At 44.8% G+C, this 17,701-nt stretch overlaps 1 protein-coding gene across 2 annotated transcripts in view; it reads left to right on the plus strand.

The window, feature by feature from the left end:
* Positions 1-15,007, plus strand: part of TMEM86A (transmembrane protein 86A) — a 60,514-nt gene extending 45,507 nt beyond the window's left edge. Inside the window, exons 1-3 of one of the 2 annotated variants that reach the window (XM_024199213.2) lie at positions 3,323-3,424; positions 6,627-6,891; positions 13,632-15,007. In XM_024199213.2, coding sequence (XP_024054981.1) covers positions 3,389-3,424; positions 6,627-6,891; positions 13,632-14,059 — 729 coding nt within the window. In that variant the 5' untranslated portion in view covers positions 3,323-3,388 and the 3' untranslated portion in view covers positions 14,060-15,007. Of the gene's footprint in view, positions 1-3,322; positions 3,425-6,626; positions 6,892-13,631 lie in introns of those variants that run through there. The other variant, XM_024199212.2, reaches the window with a different exon arrangement.
* Positions 15,008-17,701: the final 2,694 nt, after the last annotated feature.

The following is a 17,701-nucleotide window of genomic DNA, read 5'->3' on the forward strand; positions in this document are numbered from 1 at the left end:
GACCCCCTCTTCACGCCATCACAAATCCAAGCCAACTGCCTTGCCCCAGGGCTCCAACTTGAGACAAAATGGTTGACATTCATTCTAACCGTCACAGTAGTTTATGGAGACCAGAGAATCAGAAGCACAAGCCATGACTTGGACTAGCAACAACATCCACCACAAAAAAGCTGCCAACCACTTAAACATTGACAGATAGAGGAAATGAAAACAATTATCCCAGGAGGACAGGGAAGTGTGGAATTTGCAGTGTGGGAGGACAAGGGCCAATAAAAACAGTTTAGCTTTGCGAAGACAACAAATGCATCATTCTACTTGATTAAAACAGGCCACTCTGAAGGGTGAGTGGGGAAGTGCCCCAGCTTTTGTTGGTTTGTACAGAATGTTGTGCTAAAATGTTACTAACTGGAATATTTGGGATATTAAATTTTTATAAGCAGGTTTCCTAGTAAGCAGTGTTCTTAACCTGATGGGAGTGACCCCCACATCCTTTAGCAGGTGGCCACTCACCTATTGTCTAGAAGAAGTTGCAAGTTGATTCCCTCCTCTTCTATTCAAGCCAATTTCAGAGAAGTTACAGGTTGAAGTAACTTATCCAGTACTCCAGTTCAGTTACTGGGGGCTACCACAGGATTGTTCCCTACAAAACATTTTCTAGTGTTTTATCCATTTTTATAGCTTCCAAGTAGGTACCTTCTGCCACTTCTGTACATTTCACTGTTGGAAAGATTTCCCCCCTGTTGTTCAGACTAAGGTTTCCCTGTCTTAAACTCAACCCATTACTCCTAGCTATATAGCCCTTGTACCACATTAAATCAGGTTTCCTCAGACTGTAATAGAGCCTGCCTTAGCCCCGCTGCGCCACCGGACTTTTAGTGGCCGGAGACGGAGATTGACTGGCAGAAGCTCCGCGATCGACCAGTTAATCGCGATCTACCGGTTGGTGACCGCTGCTGTAGACCGTGGACCCCTGGGGGTCTGCAGATTATGTTGACAATTTCCAAAGGGGTCCACACCTCCCTTTGAAATTTTTTAGGATGGAAAAAAGGTTGAAAACCACTGCACTAGCAAATCCTTCAACATGTTTTGCCTTCATAGCTTGTTCATTGTTTACTTTAAAAAGTATACTGACTCCAAGGGCAGTCATACCCTTACACTAAGCGTTCACTCTGCTGCCTGAGTGGGGTACACATTTCATAGTGTTACCTGTCACCACTGAATTACAGCTACAAAGAGATGGACGATACCATATTAGAGTAAGAAGGAATAAACAAGAAAAGGGAGGAAAAAATACTGAAACCCTATTAATTCCTGTCTCGCAGGTGATTGATGCATTTTAAAGTTCTGATCCTGCACAGAACTACTCATATTTTTAGCTTTACACACAGTTAGCCCCAGTTAGATCAATGGAATTATTCTCCTGCATAAAATAAAGTACACACATACTTCTTCACAGGTAAAAGGCCTTGACTTCCTGTTAGCTTGCCCAAGTTTGGGAACGTTTTATTAGATTTGGCTGCATACATATAGTTGTGATAATATTTTAACTGTAATTGCACAGATATAGTGAAAATATGTTAGAGCAATTTAATTTTTAAGGCCTCTAAAATCAAAGTAATTTGGAAGTCATGAGCACAGGAAATGTCCAGAGCTAATATATAGTTATGCAATTCAGCACCTGTAAATGCAATTCCTCTGCAATTTTTTACATTTTACATAGTAAGTTTCAGCTCAGAGTAAAGTTGGCAATTGAGTTTATAAATCCCAGAAAAACAGCATTTGAAAGAATAGTGAAGACAATAGAAGCTTATTTAAACTCATGACAGACATTTAAACTAGCATGTGTGTATATAGTCAGCAGTAGCAGGTTCTTACCTTACCAGCATCCGGACACAGCCATCACAGGTGACTCAGTTTCCCCTCACTCTTGGGTAGCTGGATGATTTGATATGGTCCAGCCCTCTAGCAAAACAATGAGATCTCCCCTTTTGGAAGGAACAGAAATCCAAACACCTGACATTCTTGGCCAAGCCCAGGCAATAACCTTCACCTGTGTGGACATAGGGTTGATTAATACCAATAGGAACTGGCCTTCCACAGGCAAAACAATTGCCCCTGCACTGATCTCAGTTGGTGATGAGTGAAGGGAGACTGAACATCTCAGTCATGTACCCAAAATGGGATTCTAGCTTTCAGTTTACATCTCAGCCCCTCTATATCCTTTTACCACCAGGTACTTACCTCATCCTTCCCTAGGGTCCTTCTATAGCTTGCCTGTGTTTAGACTGTCTCAGCTCTGGTAGGGAAGGGGGGAACCACCTCCTTCTTACCTAATCCCTAGCCTTCTGGTCTGCAGCAAGGCTGCTTCTTCTATGCCCTGCCATTCCTTCACAGCATGCCTTGCTGTCCCACCCTACAGTCACCTGGTCCCTGACTACATCTCCCATTAGTCCCTGCAAACTACTTTCCCAGACTGCACTTGTTTGGGGCTGAACCAGAACCAGGGCCGTAGTAGGTCAGCAGGTGTACTTAAAGAGTCACGCCATGCTTTGTTAGATAACTAGGGTTACCACCTGTCCAGATTTTGTCCCTTTTTAAGGTAGCTGACCTGGAAATCTGTAAGGGTGCTCAGCTGTCCAGTTTTATGGGCTCAGGATCATCCCAGATGTCCCTTTATTGTACCTCAAGAGTGGCACCCTATACAGAACCCATTTAGAATAATGCTGGTCTAGAAGATGTAAAAGATGAACTATTAACAATGTGACATCATACTGCTTCTCTGTTGCCAGAGGGTTATCCTTATGTAGGGGGCGTTATGACTACAGATTCCAGGTATGGTATACACCAGAGTAACTGAGATCAGAATCTGGCCAAAAGTGTTTGAAAAATTCCAAAACTAGTATTAAGATGAAGTTTATAGAACTATAAAACTTGATTAAATGAGTATTTAGGTTGCAAAATCAAACACTCAAAAGTTAGGAAATAACAGTTTTAAGGTTGCACTGCAAATTTAATTGTGCCCTTTTGTTCATCTATCCTGTGCACTGAAGGAGACAGGGGCCCTGGGGAAAATAATGATTGTGTAATTAAAGAGTATATGATAATGCATACACACAAGGGGGGCAGATTAAGATTGCACCGGTAACCTTAAATCTTGTAACCTAAGTAATGTTCAGTTAATGTAGGGGTTTTAAATGCAATTTGCTAGATTTTTATAAAAGGTAAAAGTTAAAAACAAGTTTCTTATGTGCATTTGTAACCACTTCTCCATCATGCATCACAAACAGGGCTGGGCTTGAACCCTGACTTTTCAGCACAGATGTCTACTACTTAACTTACAGGAAGACAAGGCTGTTATTCCAGAGGTGGAAAGGACTGCAGGGGCCCAATGCTGGGCCTGGAGGATGATTGGGTACCCTGGCCTGTGAGTGTGTGTGTCTCCCTCTCTCCCCACTTCGAACCAGGAGTTGAGGGAGCTTTTGCTCTGTATGGCATCCAGAGGAAGGAGGATGGGCTGCTTGGGCCATATGCTGGGTTTGAAGGGGTGGTTGGGGGGAACCCATCTCAGCAATCTCTCCCTCTTCCTCCCGTCCCTCCTATTACAGATGTTTGGTAGCTACTAGGTGTTCCCAGTACAATGTCTTCTGTTTTGGTGACAGCATGTATCTGGCCTTAGAACATTCATGTCCTGTTAATATTTTGGTGCCAAAGTTTTCCTGAGAAACACAAGTGAGAGAAGGAAAATGATGATTTCCCACAGATCTTTAAATCTAAATAGAATTTCATGGGACAAAGAAAAGGCACTTCTCCATTCCCTATTTCAAAGGTTTGTGTCAAGCAACGGCGGAATAAGAGCATCTCTAAAACATTTCACAAGAATCTTTTATACTGGGAAGCGTTAGGCAACCCAAATATAGGAGTTACTACCAGCTTCCCCTTATAATGTAAGACGCTAATGTGCTGTGAGAGAATGAGTTATCTAGCCTGGTTGCTTATTAGAACATTTAAAATGTGTGTTGGCAATATAAATAATGTACTCAGAGGTGTTACAAAATCTCACTGCTAAGGAGCTGCTGCTATGTGCAGGAACTTTCCATTCAATGCGACAGCAGTTTTGAAAGCCTTATCTATTGTGACAAGCTCTAGTTTCCTAGGGTTGCTCATTTGCTGTGGTCCTATTGCTTCATCTTTTACCCATTACAGATATTGCATGTGAAGAGACTTTCCACCTCAATATTCCAGCTCTGCTCTACTCCACTGAACGTGTGGGGAGTTTGGGCTTCAGGGACTTGGCATTGCACTAGGAAGATGATGTAACCACACACCAGAAGAGCCTGTCTTCTAGGGTCCTGAACCAAAGCACATTGAATCAATGGAAGGACTGCCATTGACTTCAGTGGGTTTTGCCTCAGGCCTTACAATCCTCTTTCCAGCAACAGAGGGCCTAATGAGTGGTGAAGAGGCCAACTCTCTTTTCCATACTTCTGAAGCAGGGGTTCTGTAACTGGGTTTTCAGCACTATAGCACTGTGACCCATAGAACATTACGTTACAGAGCAGTTCTGGCTTTGCTGGACTTCACAGCTGGAAACAAACTGTTCCTCTCCCATATTCACCCCAACATTCTGTTCCGTTGCATCAGTGACAGTCCCTATTCTGACTGAACAAATGATCCCCAAACCATCAGTACTGGGGAGCTACACCCATCTAGCAGCAGCCATGGGGACAGTAAATAGAAACACTTGATCTAGGGCCTCCAGAAAATTAGGACTATTGAGAGCTGTAAATCCCTCTGTGGTGGGCATGAAGGTCAGTGCCTTCTGACACAATTAGGGTACATGCTCACTGTGCTGAATACAGCCTCCTTATTAACACTGCTTGGAAACACACAATATAATCACCCCTGGCCACTTGAGAATACATGACATTTGTAAAAACAATGTGGAGTCCAGTGGCACCTTAAAGACTAACAGATTTATTTGGGCACAAGCTTTTGTGGGTAAAACCCCACTTCTTCAGATGCATGATGTTTGTGTTTCTCATTTGTGGGCCAGAATCTAGCCTCAGTGACATCCGTGTAAAGCCAGAGTAACTCCATTAGAGGAGATGAAAGCAAACATAATTTGGGAGATTTTCCATGAGCCATCACATATCAGCTGATGGTTATCTGTCCACGGTGGGGTACTTTGTTTTCACTCCATCAATGACCCCTTCAAAACCATCCACCAATGGCTCTGCTGGAAGTTCTGCTGCGGGAGCTGGCCCTCCCCCAAGACTCCAGCAGCTGTCAGGCACGATTGCAGTAATAAGCTGACAGCTGTGCCAGGTAACCTCCCTTTCCCCTGCCCAGCTGTGTACAGGATCTAAGATCCTTTTATCTCTTAGGTATAACATGGTTAGAGAAAAAAAACCCTCATGTGTTTTTCTCTATATGGCCTAAAGTGGAGAGAAACACTAGGCTATGGCAGTTTAGAGATGGGCCCAAACTGGATCACACACTCAGACTTGGGATAAGTTTGGATCTGGACTGAGAACTTTGCCCCTTGGGTCTCTCTTTATGGTGGGCAGAGCCTGGAACACCAACTCCAGATGCTCACAGACATTGGGATAACTCAGATCTGGGCTCTGCGGCTCTGTCCCATATGCATTGTTTTTACCATGTATAGCTCACCTGCTGCTCTGCCTGCTGCACTTTGCATCTGGGGTTACATAATGGGACCCTGACCTAGTTGTGGGCCCTAACTGCTGTTGCAATGCTAATAACCATCATCAGCATCTGTTCAAAGAGAATTTGTGTTTATGAAGCTGTGTGGGGAGAGGGTGCATCTGTTTCAGGGGTAGGCAACCTATGGCACAGGTGCCAAAGGCGGCACGCGAGCTGATTGTCAGTGGCACTCTCACTGCCTGGGTCCTGGCCACCGGTCCGGGGGGGGGGGGGTCTGCATTTTAATTTAATTTTAAATTCTTAAACATTTAAAAAACCTTATTTACTTTATATACAACAATAGTTTAGTTATATATTATAGACTTATAGAAAGACCTTCTAAAACGTTACAATGTATTACTGGCACGGGAAAACTTAAATTAGAGTGAATAAATGAAGACTCGGCACAACACTTCTGAAAGGTTGCCGACCCCTGGATTTGATACCAGGCTAGAACTGATGCTGTGTCTCCCAGGCCACAAGATTGGGGAAGGGGATGTTAAAGAGAGTCTGATCCAAAGCCTATTTAAGTCACTGTAAATTTTTTCATTCACTTTAGCAAGCTTTGGCTCAGGCCCTCTTCCCGCCCCCCCCCCCAAAGGCAGTAGAGCATTTAACACTATCTTGCAATGAAGAAAAGAAATCTACTTCTTCCCCCACTTCCACTCAAAAGCAAACAAACCCTTATTTTTGGCACAGAGGTGCAGGGCAGCTCCTTGGCTGAACAGCTAATGGGAGTGAAGAGTGTGTTAAAGTGCAAGCAGCTTTTGTCTGATGGGTAAATACTGCCAGTCGCAGGGGCTCTCTGAACTAGAAAGGAAGCAGCCTTTCAAAACCGAGGGGTGCATTCTACAAGGGGGTTTATTATACTGTAGCCTCTAATGATCCTATTGATTTTTTTTTAAATGACTTGTTTCTTTTAGGTGAAGAGTGAAGGCCCCAAGCTGGTGCCCTTTTTTAAAGCCACTTGTGTCTATTTCGTCCTCTGGCTGCCAACTTCCAGCCCTTCCTGGTTCAGTGCCCTCATCAAGTGTCTGCCCATCTTCTGCTTATGGGTTTTTCTGCTGGCACATGGAATCAATTTCTTGGTCGCCCATCAAAGCGCCAGTAGGATCTTAGCAGGGTTAATATTCTCTGCAGTGGGGGATGCCTTCCTCATCTGGCAGGAGCAAGGCTACTTTGTTCATGGTAAGTGATGCCCCAGTTCGGAAGGGATGTAATAGCAACCAGTTCGCATGTATTTAGTGCTGAATTTCTTATGCAGAGGGTTTATATATTTTTCATTTGTATTTAGTGTTTAACCCATTGTCGTGGCAGTAGGAAGGACTCATCCCATGCATAAATCCCTTGCATTGAAATTAGAGGGGGTGCACCGTGGCTGGATATGACCCTTGTCCTCCTCTGTACTCACATTCCAAGAGCCTGGGGTTGGCTGGTAGCCATGTCATGGGGCTGGCCCAGGATTGATTCTCAGCATCTGTCCTCATTCCCTGGACTGGCAGGACTTGGGAATGTGGCAGAGGCAGAATGACCTCACATCACTCAGCAGTTGGCTGGACTCTGTGCAATCATCTTATACACGGATAGCTGCTGTGATGTGCACTCCCAAAGCCCCAGTGTAAAGCAGAGAACAAGTGAAGGGGAAAGTGGATCCTCAGCGTTCTAACAGGGAAGCATGTGAGTAGGGAGCAGGGTGTGGGCAGTGGTTAGAGTCACACACTTGGAACCAGAGCTGGGGATAGTCAGATGCCAAGGGAAAGGTCAGAGCCAGTAACCAAGTCAGGAGGAGAAGCTGGAGTTAGAGTCTGGGGTAGGAGCAAAGACCTTTAGCAATGCAGGAACAGATGGTGGTCTGGGATAAGGAGAATAGGAACCAGAAACAGGCTGCAAGGCAGGAAACAGGAGTCAGGCACATAGGTAGGGTGTGTAGTAGCAGCCAACCAAGGATTCCTCCAGTCACTCAGACAACTTCCTATGCCTCTTTCTGGCTTAAGTAGTGCATCTGGGCCAATTAGTGCGGCTGGATATCTAGACATCTCCCCCCAAATCAGGAGCTTTGTGGGCAGGGCTCCATGCAAGCTAGAACTTCACTAGCCTCCTTCTCCAATCAATCAAATCATTCAGGTGAGCTGCTGTGTGGTGGCTGTGGTTGAGGCCTGTGATCCTTCAGTGCCCCTGGGGCTAGAGGTGGGCCATAGAAACCACTAGGCCTTCCCCTAATTGGAGATGTGCTGACTTGAGTCACAAGCTATCTTGAAAATGTAGGACTTTCAGCAAGCTTTGATCAGGTCCCTCTCACCAAAGGCTCTTAAGCAAACTAAGCGTTCTTGACATAAAAGGGAAGGTCATCTCATGGTTCAGTAACTAGTTAAACAGATAGGAAACAAAGGGCAGGAGTGAATGATGAATTTTCACAGTGGAGAGAAGTAAATAGCAGGGTCTCCTAAGGGTTTATACTGGACCACTGTTCAACATATTTATAAATTATCTGGGGGGGGGGGAGAGTAAATAGTGAGGTGGCAAAGTTTGCAGAGGATACTAAATTACTTAAGATAAGTCCAAAGCAGACTGTGAAGTGTCAAAAGGATCTCACAAAACAGAGCGACTGGGCAGCAAAATAGCAGATGAAATTCAATGTTGATGAATGCAAAGTAATGCACATTGGAAATCGTAATCCCAACTATACACACAAAATGAGAGAGTCTAAATTAGCAGTTACCACTCAAGAAAGATCTTGGAGTCATTGTGGATAGTTCTCTGAAAACATCCACTCAATGTGCAGCAGCAGTCAAAAAAGCGAACAGAATGTTAGGACCCATTAGGAAAGGGAGAGATAAGACAGAAAATAAGGTTGTTTGTATAAAGTCATTATACACCCACACCTTGAATACCATCTCAGAAGAATATTAGAATGGGGGAGGGGTGGAAAGTAGAGAGAAGGGCTATGAAAATTAGGAATATGGAATAGCTTCCATATGAAGAGAGATTAAAAAAAGACTGAGTGTTTATCCTAGAAAAGAGACAACTAAGGGGGTGGGATATGATAGAGTCGATAAAATCATGAATGGTGTGGAGGAAGTAAATGTTATTTACCCCTTCACAGAACATAAGAACCAGGGGTCACCCAATGAAATTGATAGGCAGCAGGTTTAAAACATAAGGAAGTAATTCTTCGCACAATGCACAGTCAATCTGTGGAACTCATTGCTGGGAATGTTGTGAGTTAAAATAATTCTGGAGGATAGGTCTCTCAAAGACTATTAGCTAAGATGGTCAGGGACAGAACCCCATACACTGGGTGCCCCTAAACCTCTGACTGCCAGAAGCTGGGAGTGAGGATGATGGGGTGGATCACTCGATAAATTGCCCTGTTCTTTTCACTCCCTCTGTAGCATCTGGCACTGGTCACTGCCAGAAGACAGGATACTGGGCTAGATGGACCATTGGTCTGACCCAGTGTGGCTGTTCTTATGAATACCCATCAGCCCATTTTCTTCAGGGGCTGCTGACAATTTTGTCTTGCCTCCTCAAATGTTTGAACTGAGGTTTTCAAAGCAGTCTGGGCTAGTGGTTGTCAACCTTTTCACAACCTTTTCCTATCAATGGCAAAAAACTACATTAACACAGAAGTAAGCTTGCCTGGCTGAGTTGAGCAAAGCTCATTCGGAAAACCAGGAAATGCAGAGTTAATGTTGCCCATGCAACCTTGACTCTACCCTCTTTTAGTAATGCCCTAATACGCCCTGTTAACACAGGTTTACTCTGCCAACCCCACAGTTGCTGAAATGTAAGAGCTCTTCACCACCTTTTACACCCATTCACTTTCACCACGGAGGATTTTAGAGTACTTCCAAGAGTTGAACTGTAGCACATATAAAATGTTAGGAATGGAAACTTTTTAGCTGTATTTCTATATTAGCACATGCAACTAAAAAAAAAGTACATTTTCTTAAATATGGTTCTCAATTTCAGTCCCCCAAAGATTTAGTGGGTGCCGTGCACTACTTTGGGTGCAACTCAACAGCTTGAGACCATTTTTACTTGCATCACATTAATAGCTTGATCTCTAGCTCTGCGCAAAAACAAAACAAAACAAAAAAAACCTACACACAATCCACACACCCTGGAAAATTTGAAAAATGGCTACCTTTTCCAGGACTTGTATCTTTGCAACCTGTCTCAAATGACTCCAAATTTGGGCCACTAGCCCTACCCCACCCGCTCCTGAGGCACACCAGTTTCAAAGGAATCCAACTAAACATGTAGATTTCAGAAGATTTAAAGTGTGACCTTTAAAGAGAAATTGCTTCCTTAACCATTATGGCACTGCTGCACCACTATAATAGTGGGATCATCTTAAGACCAACTTCCCAAATATCTGGAATAGGTCAGTGATCCCCTCCCACGCATTTAGCAATATGGGAAGTGTGGTTGCAAGCCCTTGACACCTGTTTTAAGTGCCCACATTGAGAACACATGGTCTAGGGGATTTGGACACATCTCCCATTAATTTCAATGGAATGGGTGTCTAACGCTCCTAGATGGCTTTGAAAATCTCTGCCTTCATATTGTGTCATCCCTCCCCCCCAAACAGGCTGATGTCAAACATTTGCCATTTTGAGCCACCTCAGGAGTCTTTAATACTCTTTCCAGTGGTGACAGACAGTAGAGGAAGATTTGAGCTTCAGCCATTTTCAGACAAAATGTCATGCACCGCTACAGTTAATCTTTGATCGACGCTAGAAAAAGTAATTTCTCCTTGTTTAAAAGTTAGTAAGTCGGTGCTGGTTGAGGAAAAAAACCCTTTAAATTCAAAATGTTGACAGCATTCTTTGTGGAAATATCCATAAAAGTACATTCAATCTTAGCAAACAGTTCATTTCCATCTCTATAAATATGGCTGTCAGTCTGAAGACAGTTTTGAAGTTGGTCTCCTTTGAACTGCTGTTGGCAAGAGGAGTTTGGTAAAAGACATTTGTGACTTTATAGGATGAAAGTCCTGATGAGCTATTCTTGCTGTGCTGGTCTTGTTGCCTCATTTTTTACTATTACAGCCAACTAATAGGAAGCTGTTTTCTGACTAGCATCCTATTGTGTCTAGGAGATATTTTGTAATTGAAAATGCATCTCACTTGATGACAGACATTTAAAACCAAAGTGAAGTTTCTAGTCTCTGCTTATACTAGCCCTTTGCACTGGTGGCTAGAGACTCACATTTCAGATGAGGGAATGGAAGGTGTAACAAAAGGGAATCTCATTCACTCAAGGTGGGGGTGGGTGGATTGCAGCTGGCTAGTCCTCTCCATTGGGGAAGAGACAGAAAGGTAACGGAAGTCAGCCGCTTCCATTGCAGTTGGACCAGAATGAAATGGAGAGTAAGAAAAGATGCAGAGGGAAAAGGCTGAATTAGCTGGAAATTTGGATTCCCAGATCACACTCTTGCACATCCAAGGACTTGGTCTGAGCACATCTTGTAATCCAAGCACCTTGTAATGGCAATACATATATGCTGGAAGGCTGTTGAATGTTTGCTCTCTCTCTCTCCCCCCCCCCCCGTCTTTAGTTAGGTGGGGTGGGGCCTCCTGCCACTTCCAAATGCCTGAATGAGCTCTCTTGGGAGCAGCCCGTCTTCTGTCTGTGACTAACCTCACAATTTATCACAAACCTCTTTCCCGTCTCTGCTTCTCATCTCGACCACCATTTTCCTTCGCAATGCCAGGGCTGACTCAGTGGAGTTACACTAGGAATCCATGTGATCCATTGTCTGTCTTTTCTGTCAGACATGCACAGAACCCGGTGTCCATCTAGACCAGTGGTTCTCAACCAGGGGTCTGTGGGCTGGTTTCAGGGAGTCCACCTAGCATGGTGGTTGTTAGACTTGCTAGGGCCCAGGGCAGAAAGCCAAAGCCCAGCTGCGCAGGACTGCAGCCCGGGACCCTGAGCCCCCCCAACCCCAGACTGAAGCCAAAGCCTGAGCAACTTAGTTTTGCAGTGCCCCTGTGGCGTGTGACCCCGGGCAATTGCCCTGCTTGCTACCCTTTGACGACAATCCTGGCTTTTATATGCAGAAAAACAGTTGTGGCACAGGTGGGCCATGGAGTTTTTAATAGCATGTTGGGGGGGGGGGGGGCTCAGAAACCCCCAAGAACCCCTTATCTAGACCTTCCCAGCAGGCTTGTTTTCTGACTGTATGTATTATATTCTTTGATTCTCTATCCCTGGCTTTTCCACATAAAGCCATTGAGCCTCTTGGAGAAGAAACCTCTCCTGACACCTATCTAAAGTATCCTCACATCCCTTAACTTCCCCTTAAAACTGTGCATGAGATTGTTGTAGTATAAAAGCTCTTGTCCTAGATCTTTAGTAAATGTCCCTACTCCTCATGTTTAGCTAGCTCATTAAGTCTTCCCTCCTGTTCTCTGAATTAGTCTTGAGGCCATCATTTGGTGTCTCTCCTATCCCCACCCCATTTCATCCCTCTCCTCTAGTGCCCTGTCTCATCTATCTAGCCTTGTGCCCTACATGTGGGCTCTGCCTCTCCTCTCTCTACCAGTTCCATTCTGTGGATGCACCAGCAATCTGAGCTGTAGATCAGCTGGACATAGCACAAGACACTCCCCAGTGCAGAGGGGGCAGTGCCACCTGGTTGAGTTGTTTTAGCCCAGTGTGTTGGCTTGTGAGCATGACAGACATGCAGAACAAACTTCTCACCGGTGGATTTTAGTTGCTAAGGAGCTCCTGTTCCCCTTCTACCAGGGCATCACGACATAATTTGCAGCCACTGGCCTGCTGGGGCACTCAGATTTCCAGATTCTTTTCAGTTTCATTTATGCATGAAAACATCTAGCCAAGTTAACAAATCTGTATGAACAGAATGGAACAGACTTTCAGTGTATGTAGGTCTGTGGGCTGAGGGTGGGAGAAGGGAGCTGAAATTATTTTGGAGTCCATCATGTGAGACTGGCAAGACCAACTAGTAATCAGCACCTGCTGCAACACATGGTGACATTTCTTGTCAGATGGACTAGTGCAGAGGGATTAACATATGGGCAATTCCTTCCTACAGCAACATCTGGGATTTCTCAAGGGTGTTTTTCTTCAAAGGGAAGCTTGTTTTGTTTTCGCTGATCAATTCCACTCTTGAATCATTTGGGTCCTGCAAGTAGCCATAAAAAAAAGTTGGCAGGTTTAACTGGTGTAATCCCTGAAATATGCCTGCTTCTTCCTTCCAGTTTATGATTCTGCTAGCAGTGGGTGGAGGAGGAGATGTTTAGACTTGGGTCCAGCTTAGGCCCAGGTTGGAGTTTGGGTTTGTGGCTAAACAAGGCCAGAGTTTGGGTCTGAATTTGGAGGTATTGCAATCCAAATATTGTGAGAGCAATTAGCAAAGATTTCATCTGGTCTGGGAAAAGTTTCCTTCCAGTTTTGGCACCACCCAGAAATAAAAAACAAAACAAAAAACTCTTCAGGTGTGTACAGATCTGGGATCTCAGACCTGCCTTCCTCCACTCTGAAATTCAAAAAAGAGGTCCGGTCTGAAAGACTGGAGTTTTGTTTCTTCCTAATTGATCTGTAGAGTTAGCAGAGGTGGTTGGCAGAGCAGAATTATCCTCAGTGTGACTGTGGGTACTTCAGGACATATTCCTAGGGCAGGAACAATCTGACCAGGGTGGCCTCCTCTACAGATGTCACTATATTAATTTTTTTTTTTTTAAATAAAGGGATGGGATTTTCAGAAGGGCTGAATATTGGCCTACCTCTGCTTCCACTAAACTCACGTGGGAGTTTTACCACTGGGAGCAGAATTGTGTGACTGTTTAATCTGATGTATTCATAAGTCTCCACCCACAGGTCCCTGACTGTGGTGGGCTACTGTGTTAGTTATTCCCATTAAAGCTCACACTTGCTGTGTCAATGCCTCTTTCCAGGTCTGCTGATGTTTGCCATCACACACATCCTGTACTCCTCAGCATTCGGGATGAAGCCTTTGGACCTGAAAGCCGGCTTTGTGATGACCCTTGTTTCCAGCTTCTGCTACACCTTCCTGTACTCCTACCTCTCAGGCCCCTTCACCTACCTGGTAGCTGTCTATATCGCTTTGATCGGCTTCATGGGGTGGCGCGCCATTGCTGGCGTGCAGCTGTGCAATGACCTCTGGACTTGGACCAAGCTTTCGGCCTGTATTGGCGCAGTGCTTTTCATTGTGTCAGATCTGACCATTGCCGTTAACAAGTTCTGCTTCCCGGTGCCCTACTCACGTGCCATCATCATGGCCACTTACTATGCAGCCCAGATGCTCATTGCACTCTCAGCTGTGGAGAGCAGGGATGAAGAGGACTTCAAAAGGAGGAATTAGATGGAACGCCAGCAGGCTCATGAACTGCATGGATTATAACTGGGGTGCTGCAGCAGCATTAGTCGCTGAGGGAGATCTCCATCTCTCAAGGTGCATTGGTGATAGAGATTTTGCTTCTTTGAAGCATTATCTTTGGTTTTTTTTAATCTGACTCTCCTTGAATGTAATTTACTTCAGTGTGGAGACCACATTGGAGAATTTAGACTGCTCCTACAGTAGCTACTCATTGACCTTTTCCTCTTGGAAGCTTCAGGAGTCCTCTCTAATACCACATTGTATTTGTTAATCCTGAAGGTGGTTCTGAATGTTATGGAAGGAGAAGGCTAATTTAAAGAGACCATGAAAAGAGGCTAGGCAGGTTAAGAGGCTTGCCTTCGACCCTGGACACACATGTCCAAATCCCAGCTAAGGTGATAGGGAGGTGACAGTAGGGTGACAGGAAATGTGAAAAAAATCAGGTCAGGCGGTGGGGGGTAATAGGATCCTATATAAGAAAAAGGCCCAAAAATCTGGACTGTCCCTATAAAATTGGGACATCTGGTCACCCTAGGTGACAGTTTAGGTGGTGACTAGACTAGATCCCACTTGTGGGCATTACAAAGCCACTACACAGGGTGCAGCAACTGACAGCCTCTGCTCAAAGAAAGCCCAGGAGTGGCATAGCAGGAGGATAGGTAGTGCAGGTCAGGTCTGAAGTACATTGGTAAGAATTGGGTGGTGGGAAACTTGCACTGTACCTGATTCTAACCAGGGCTCTTTTGTGAATTCCAAATTCATGCAACTTCCTATTTAAATGCTAGTCAAAGTTTTTCTGCCCAATGTGAAGGCTGCTGAGCATTTAGTATGTGATACACTTGCAGCAGCAACTTCAGAATGTTATTGCATTCTGAACTTTGAGAAAATGGGAAATGAAAGGCATTCTTTAAGCAGGCTGGGTTATGATGACAGGATACAAGTTAATGAGCAGTTTTAGCAGGCAACTTTCAGCATTTGCTATGTTGGCCTAGGGCAGTCCTGTGGCCGTGTGCTAAGATATGATGGAACAATGGATCTGTCTTTCAACATCAGACCTCACCCCCTGTTACCAGTAGCTTTGTTGACTGAATTAATAAGCCTGGCAAACCTCCTGCACCTCCTCTGTAGGTGCAGAGAGCTCTTGAATCAGTGACAATGCTTGTGCCAACTCCAAAACAAAGGCAAAGTATTACAACACAATGGGATATGGCATACTTTGATCACTGTGAAGTTACTCCAGACCCAAGTTTATAGATGCATCATTAGTGTTAATAGGCAATTGTTTTAACTGTGAGCTTGGCAGCTTTTCAGGGAAACCTATTTATTCAATTAAGGCCAGTAGGCTTCTCTATTTGTATATGTCTACACACTTGACCCTATACATAGGTGCACAGTAGTATGGTATTAGCCACCATACACAACCTGAACTGGGGTATTCTGTGCTTTGCACCACGCCTTTGGAGATGCATTCCACTAAGGAATCATAATTGATTTCTTCTGGGCTCACATTCTGTCCATAATGTGGGAATTGGGAGCCTGGGAATTGGGAGACTGGAATTTGTCATTTAAGCATTTATCGCTCAGTATTTACAGCTGCCAAGTGAGAATACTCTGCATATTTGCACATAATATTTAACATACCCCTTACCCAGGGTATTTGTCTGTTAGCATTTTCCCTTACCTGCAAAGCCAGCTATGTAGAACAAGTATCTGGTTTTTACCAGTCAATGGCAAAGAAGCAAGTTTGTGCCACTTGACTTGGCAAAGCCCGCTTTGAGGCAAAGCCCGCTTTGAGGCAAAGCTACCTGAAAAGAACAATTCTGTGCGTTAAAACCAGCTCACCCCATTTCTCTTAACGTCCTGGAGCCTATAATAAAATCAGAACCATTAGAGATGGGAAAACCAATTTCCTACCAACCCAAACTGTTTGGCCATCTTATCCTCCCCTCTGCCATAGCAAGATTATCTCTTCCATTAGACTCTGTTAAAGGATTCTGGTGAGGTATTTTTAATTTCACAGTTATAATTTTACTTTCCAATAGTTCCTTCCCTCCTGCATGCTGGTTTTAATTTATTGTGGGTTGCTCACAAGTGCTGAACTGTTGCTGCCCTGGATTTTTCTTTGACGCGTGACAAATGGACAGAGACACATTTCCTATGGATATACATTGATAGTGCATCGAGAGGGCTTTCCTCCCCTTTCCCAAATCTGATGGGGTCCCTTTAATGTTTATTTTGTGGCCCTTCCTCCTATTGCTCAGACAGGTACTCACATGAGTAGTCCCACTGATTCTAATGAGACCACACAGGTGAATAACTGTTCCTAAGTGTGAGTGAGGTGTTCACAAGTGAGCCCTGGCACAGGGTGCTCTACTCACCACAGGATGGCACCTCCTTCTGGTGGTTCTGAGGATTAGCTCTGCCAGACCAAACACCCCTTCTCGTGGTTGCAATCCACCTCTCTGACTGCAGCCCCTCTTTCACTCCAAGGAGCTGCTGCTTCCTCTTTGTGATTCAGCTGTCCAACCAAGTCATTAAGTGGCTTCCCTTCCACTATAGTCTTTCAAAGTCTCCTTCCACAGGCAGTCCTCACACCCACTGCCCTGACAACATCACTCCACCAATCTTCATGTTCGCTACCCTTAGCACTACCACTCTGTAGTGGTTGGTAGGGGAACCCAGGCCCACCCTCTATTCGGGGCTCCAGACCAGGGCCCTATAGTGAACAGTTAAGGCCTAACTCTGTACCAACCTTACTGCTCTCACCCCTGGATGCCTTCCTACTGTGAGTCTTCTCCCCTACCTCAGGAAGTAGAACAATAGACTTCCTCCCTGCTACCTTCTTATACTAGCTCCAGTCTCCTGGCTTTGTAGAAGCCCTGCCTGTCCTCTCACAGGTGATCTTCCTTCTAATTAGCTTCCTCCAGTCTAAATCTCCCCTGTTTGCAGCCTAATTGGTTGATTAGGCTTGATTAGGCCTAATTCAGCCCTTGCAGGGTTAGTGTGGGGAGTACATCTCATCACAGGCCCTATGTGGTGAGAGCTTTGTTTTTGCACCTGGCATTTCTGAGATTGATCCTGCAGGTTTCTTGTAGGCCAGTTGCAATGCCCTGACTGAGGACTTGTCTACAGGGCTGCAGCTGCACTGATGCAGTACACGGTTGTAGCACTTAGTGAAGACACTACCTATGCTGACAGGAGAGCTTCTCCCATCAGCGTAGGTACTCCACCTCCCCAAGAAGCAGGCTTCTCTCGTCAATGTAGTGCTGTGTATACCAGCAGTTCAGCTGGTTTAACTGCGTTGCTCAAGGGTATGGATTTTCCACACCACCGCATGACGTAGTTATGCCGACATAAGTCTGTAGTTTAGACCAAGCCTCAGTTTCTGCTGCAGCCCTGCTCACTACACCTCCTGGAATACAGTAATAGTCACTTTAGTTCACATGCTCCTATAGCCTTTGTTCTTTGGGGGTTCTCCCAGCACTGTTCAAAGGCAACTCCTGTTTTCCCTGTTGTTAAGATATTGAAAGTAAATGGCAGGTTTTTCAGGACCATATATGACACAAAGAGACGCTGTCAGATCCAAATTCGTCCCCGATGTAGAGTTAATAATGGAATCCACAACTG

The sequence above is a fragment of the Terrapene carolina genome, unplaced genomic scaffold (genome assembly GCF_002925995.2).
Source record: "Terrapene carolina triunguis isolate 2854851 unplaced genomic scaffold, T_m_triunguis-2.0 Scaffold715, whole genome shotgun sequence".
NCBI lineage: Eukaryota > Metazoa > Chordata > Testudines > Emydidae > Terrapene > Terrapene triunguis.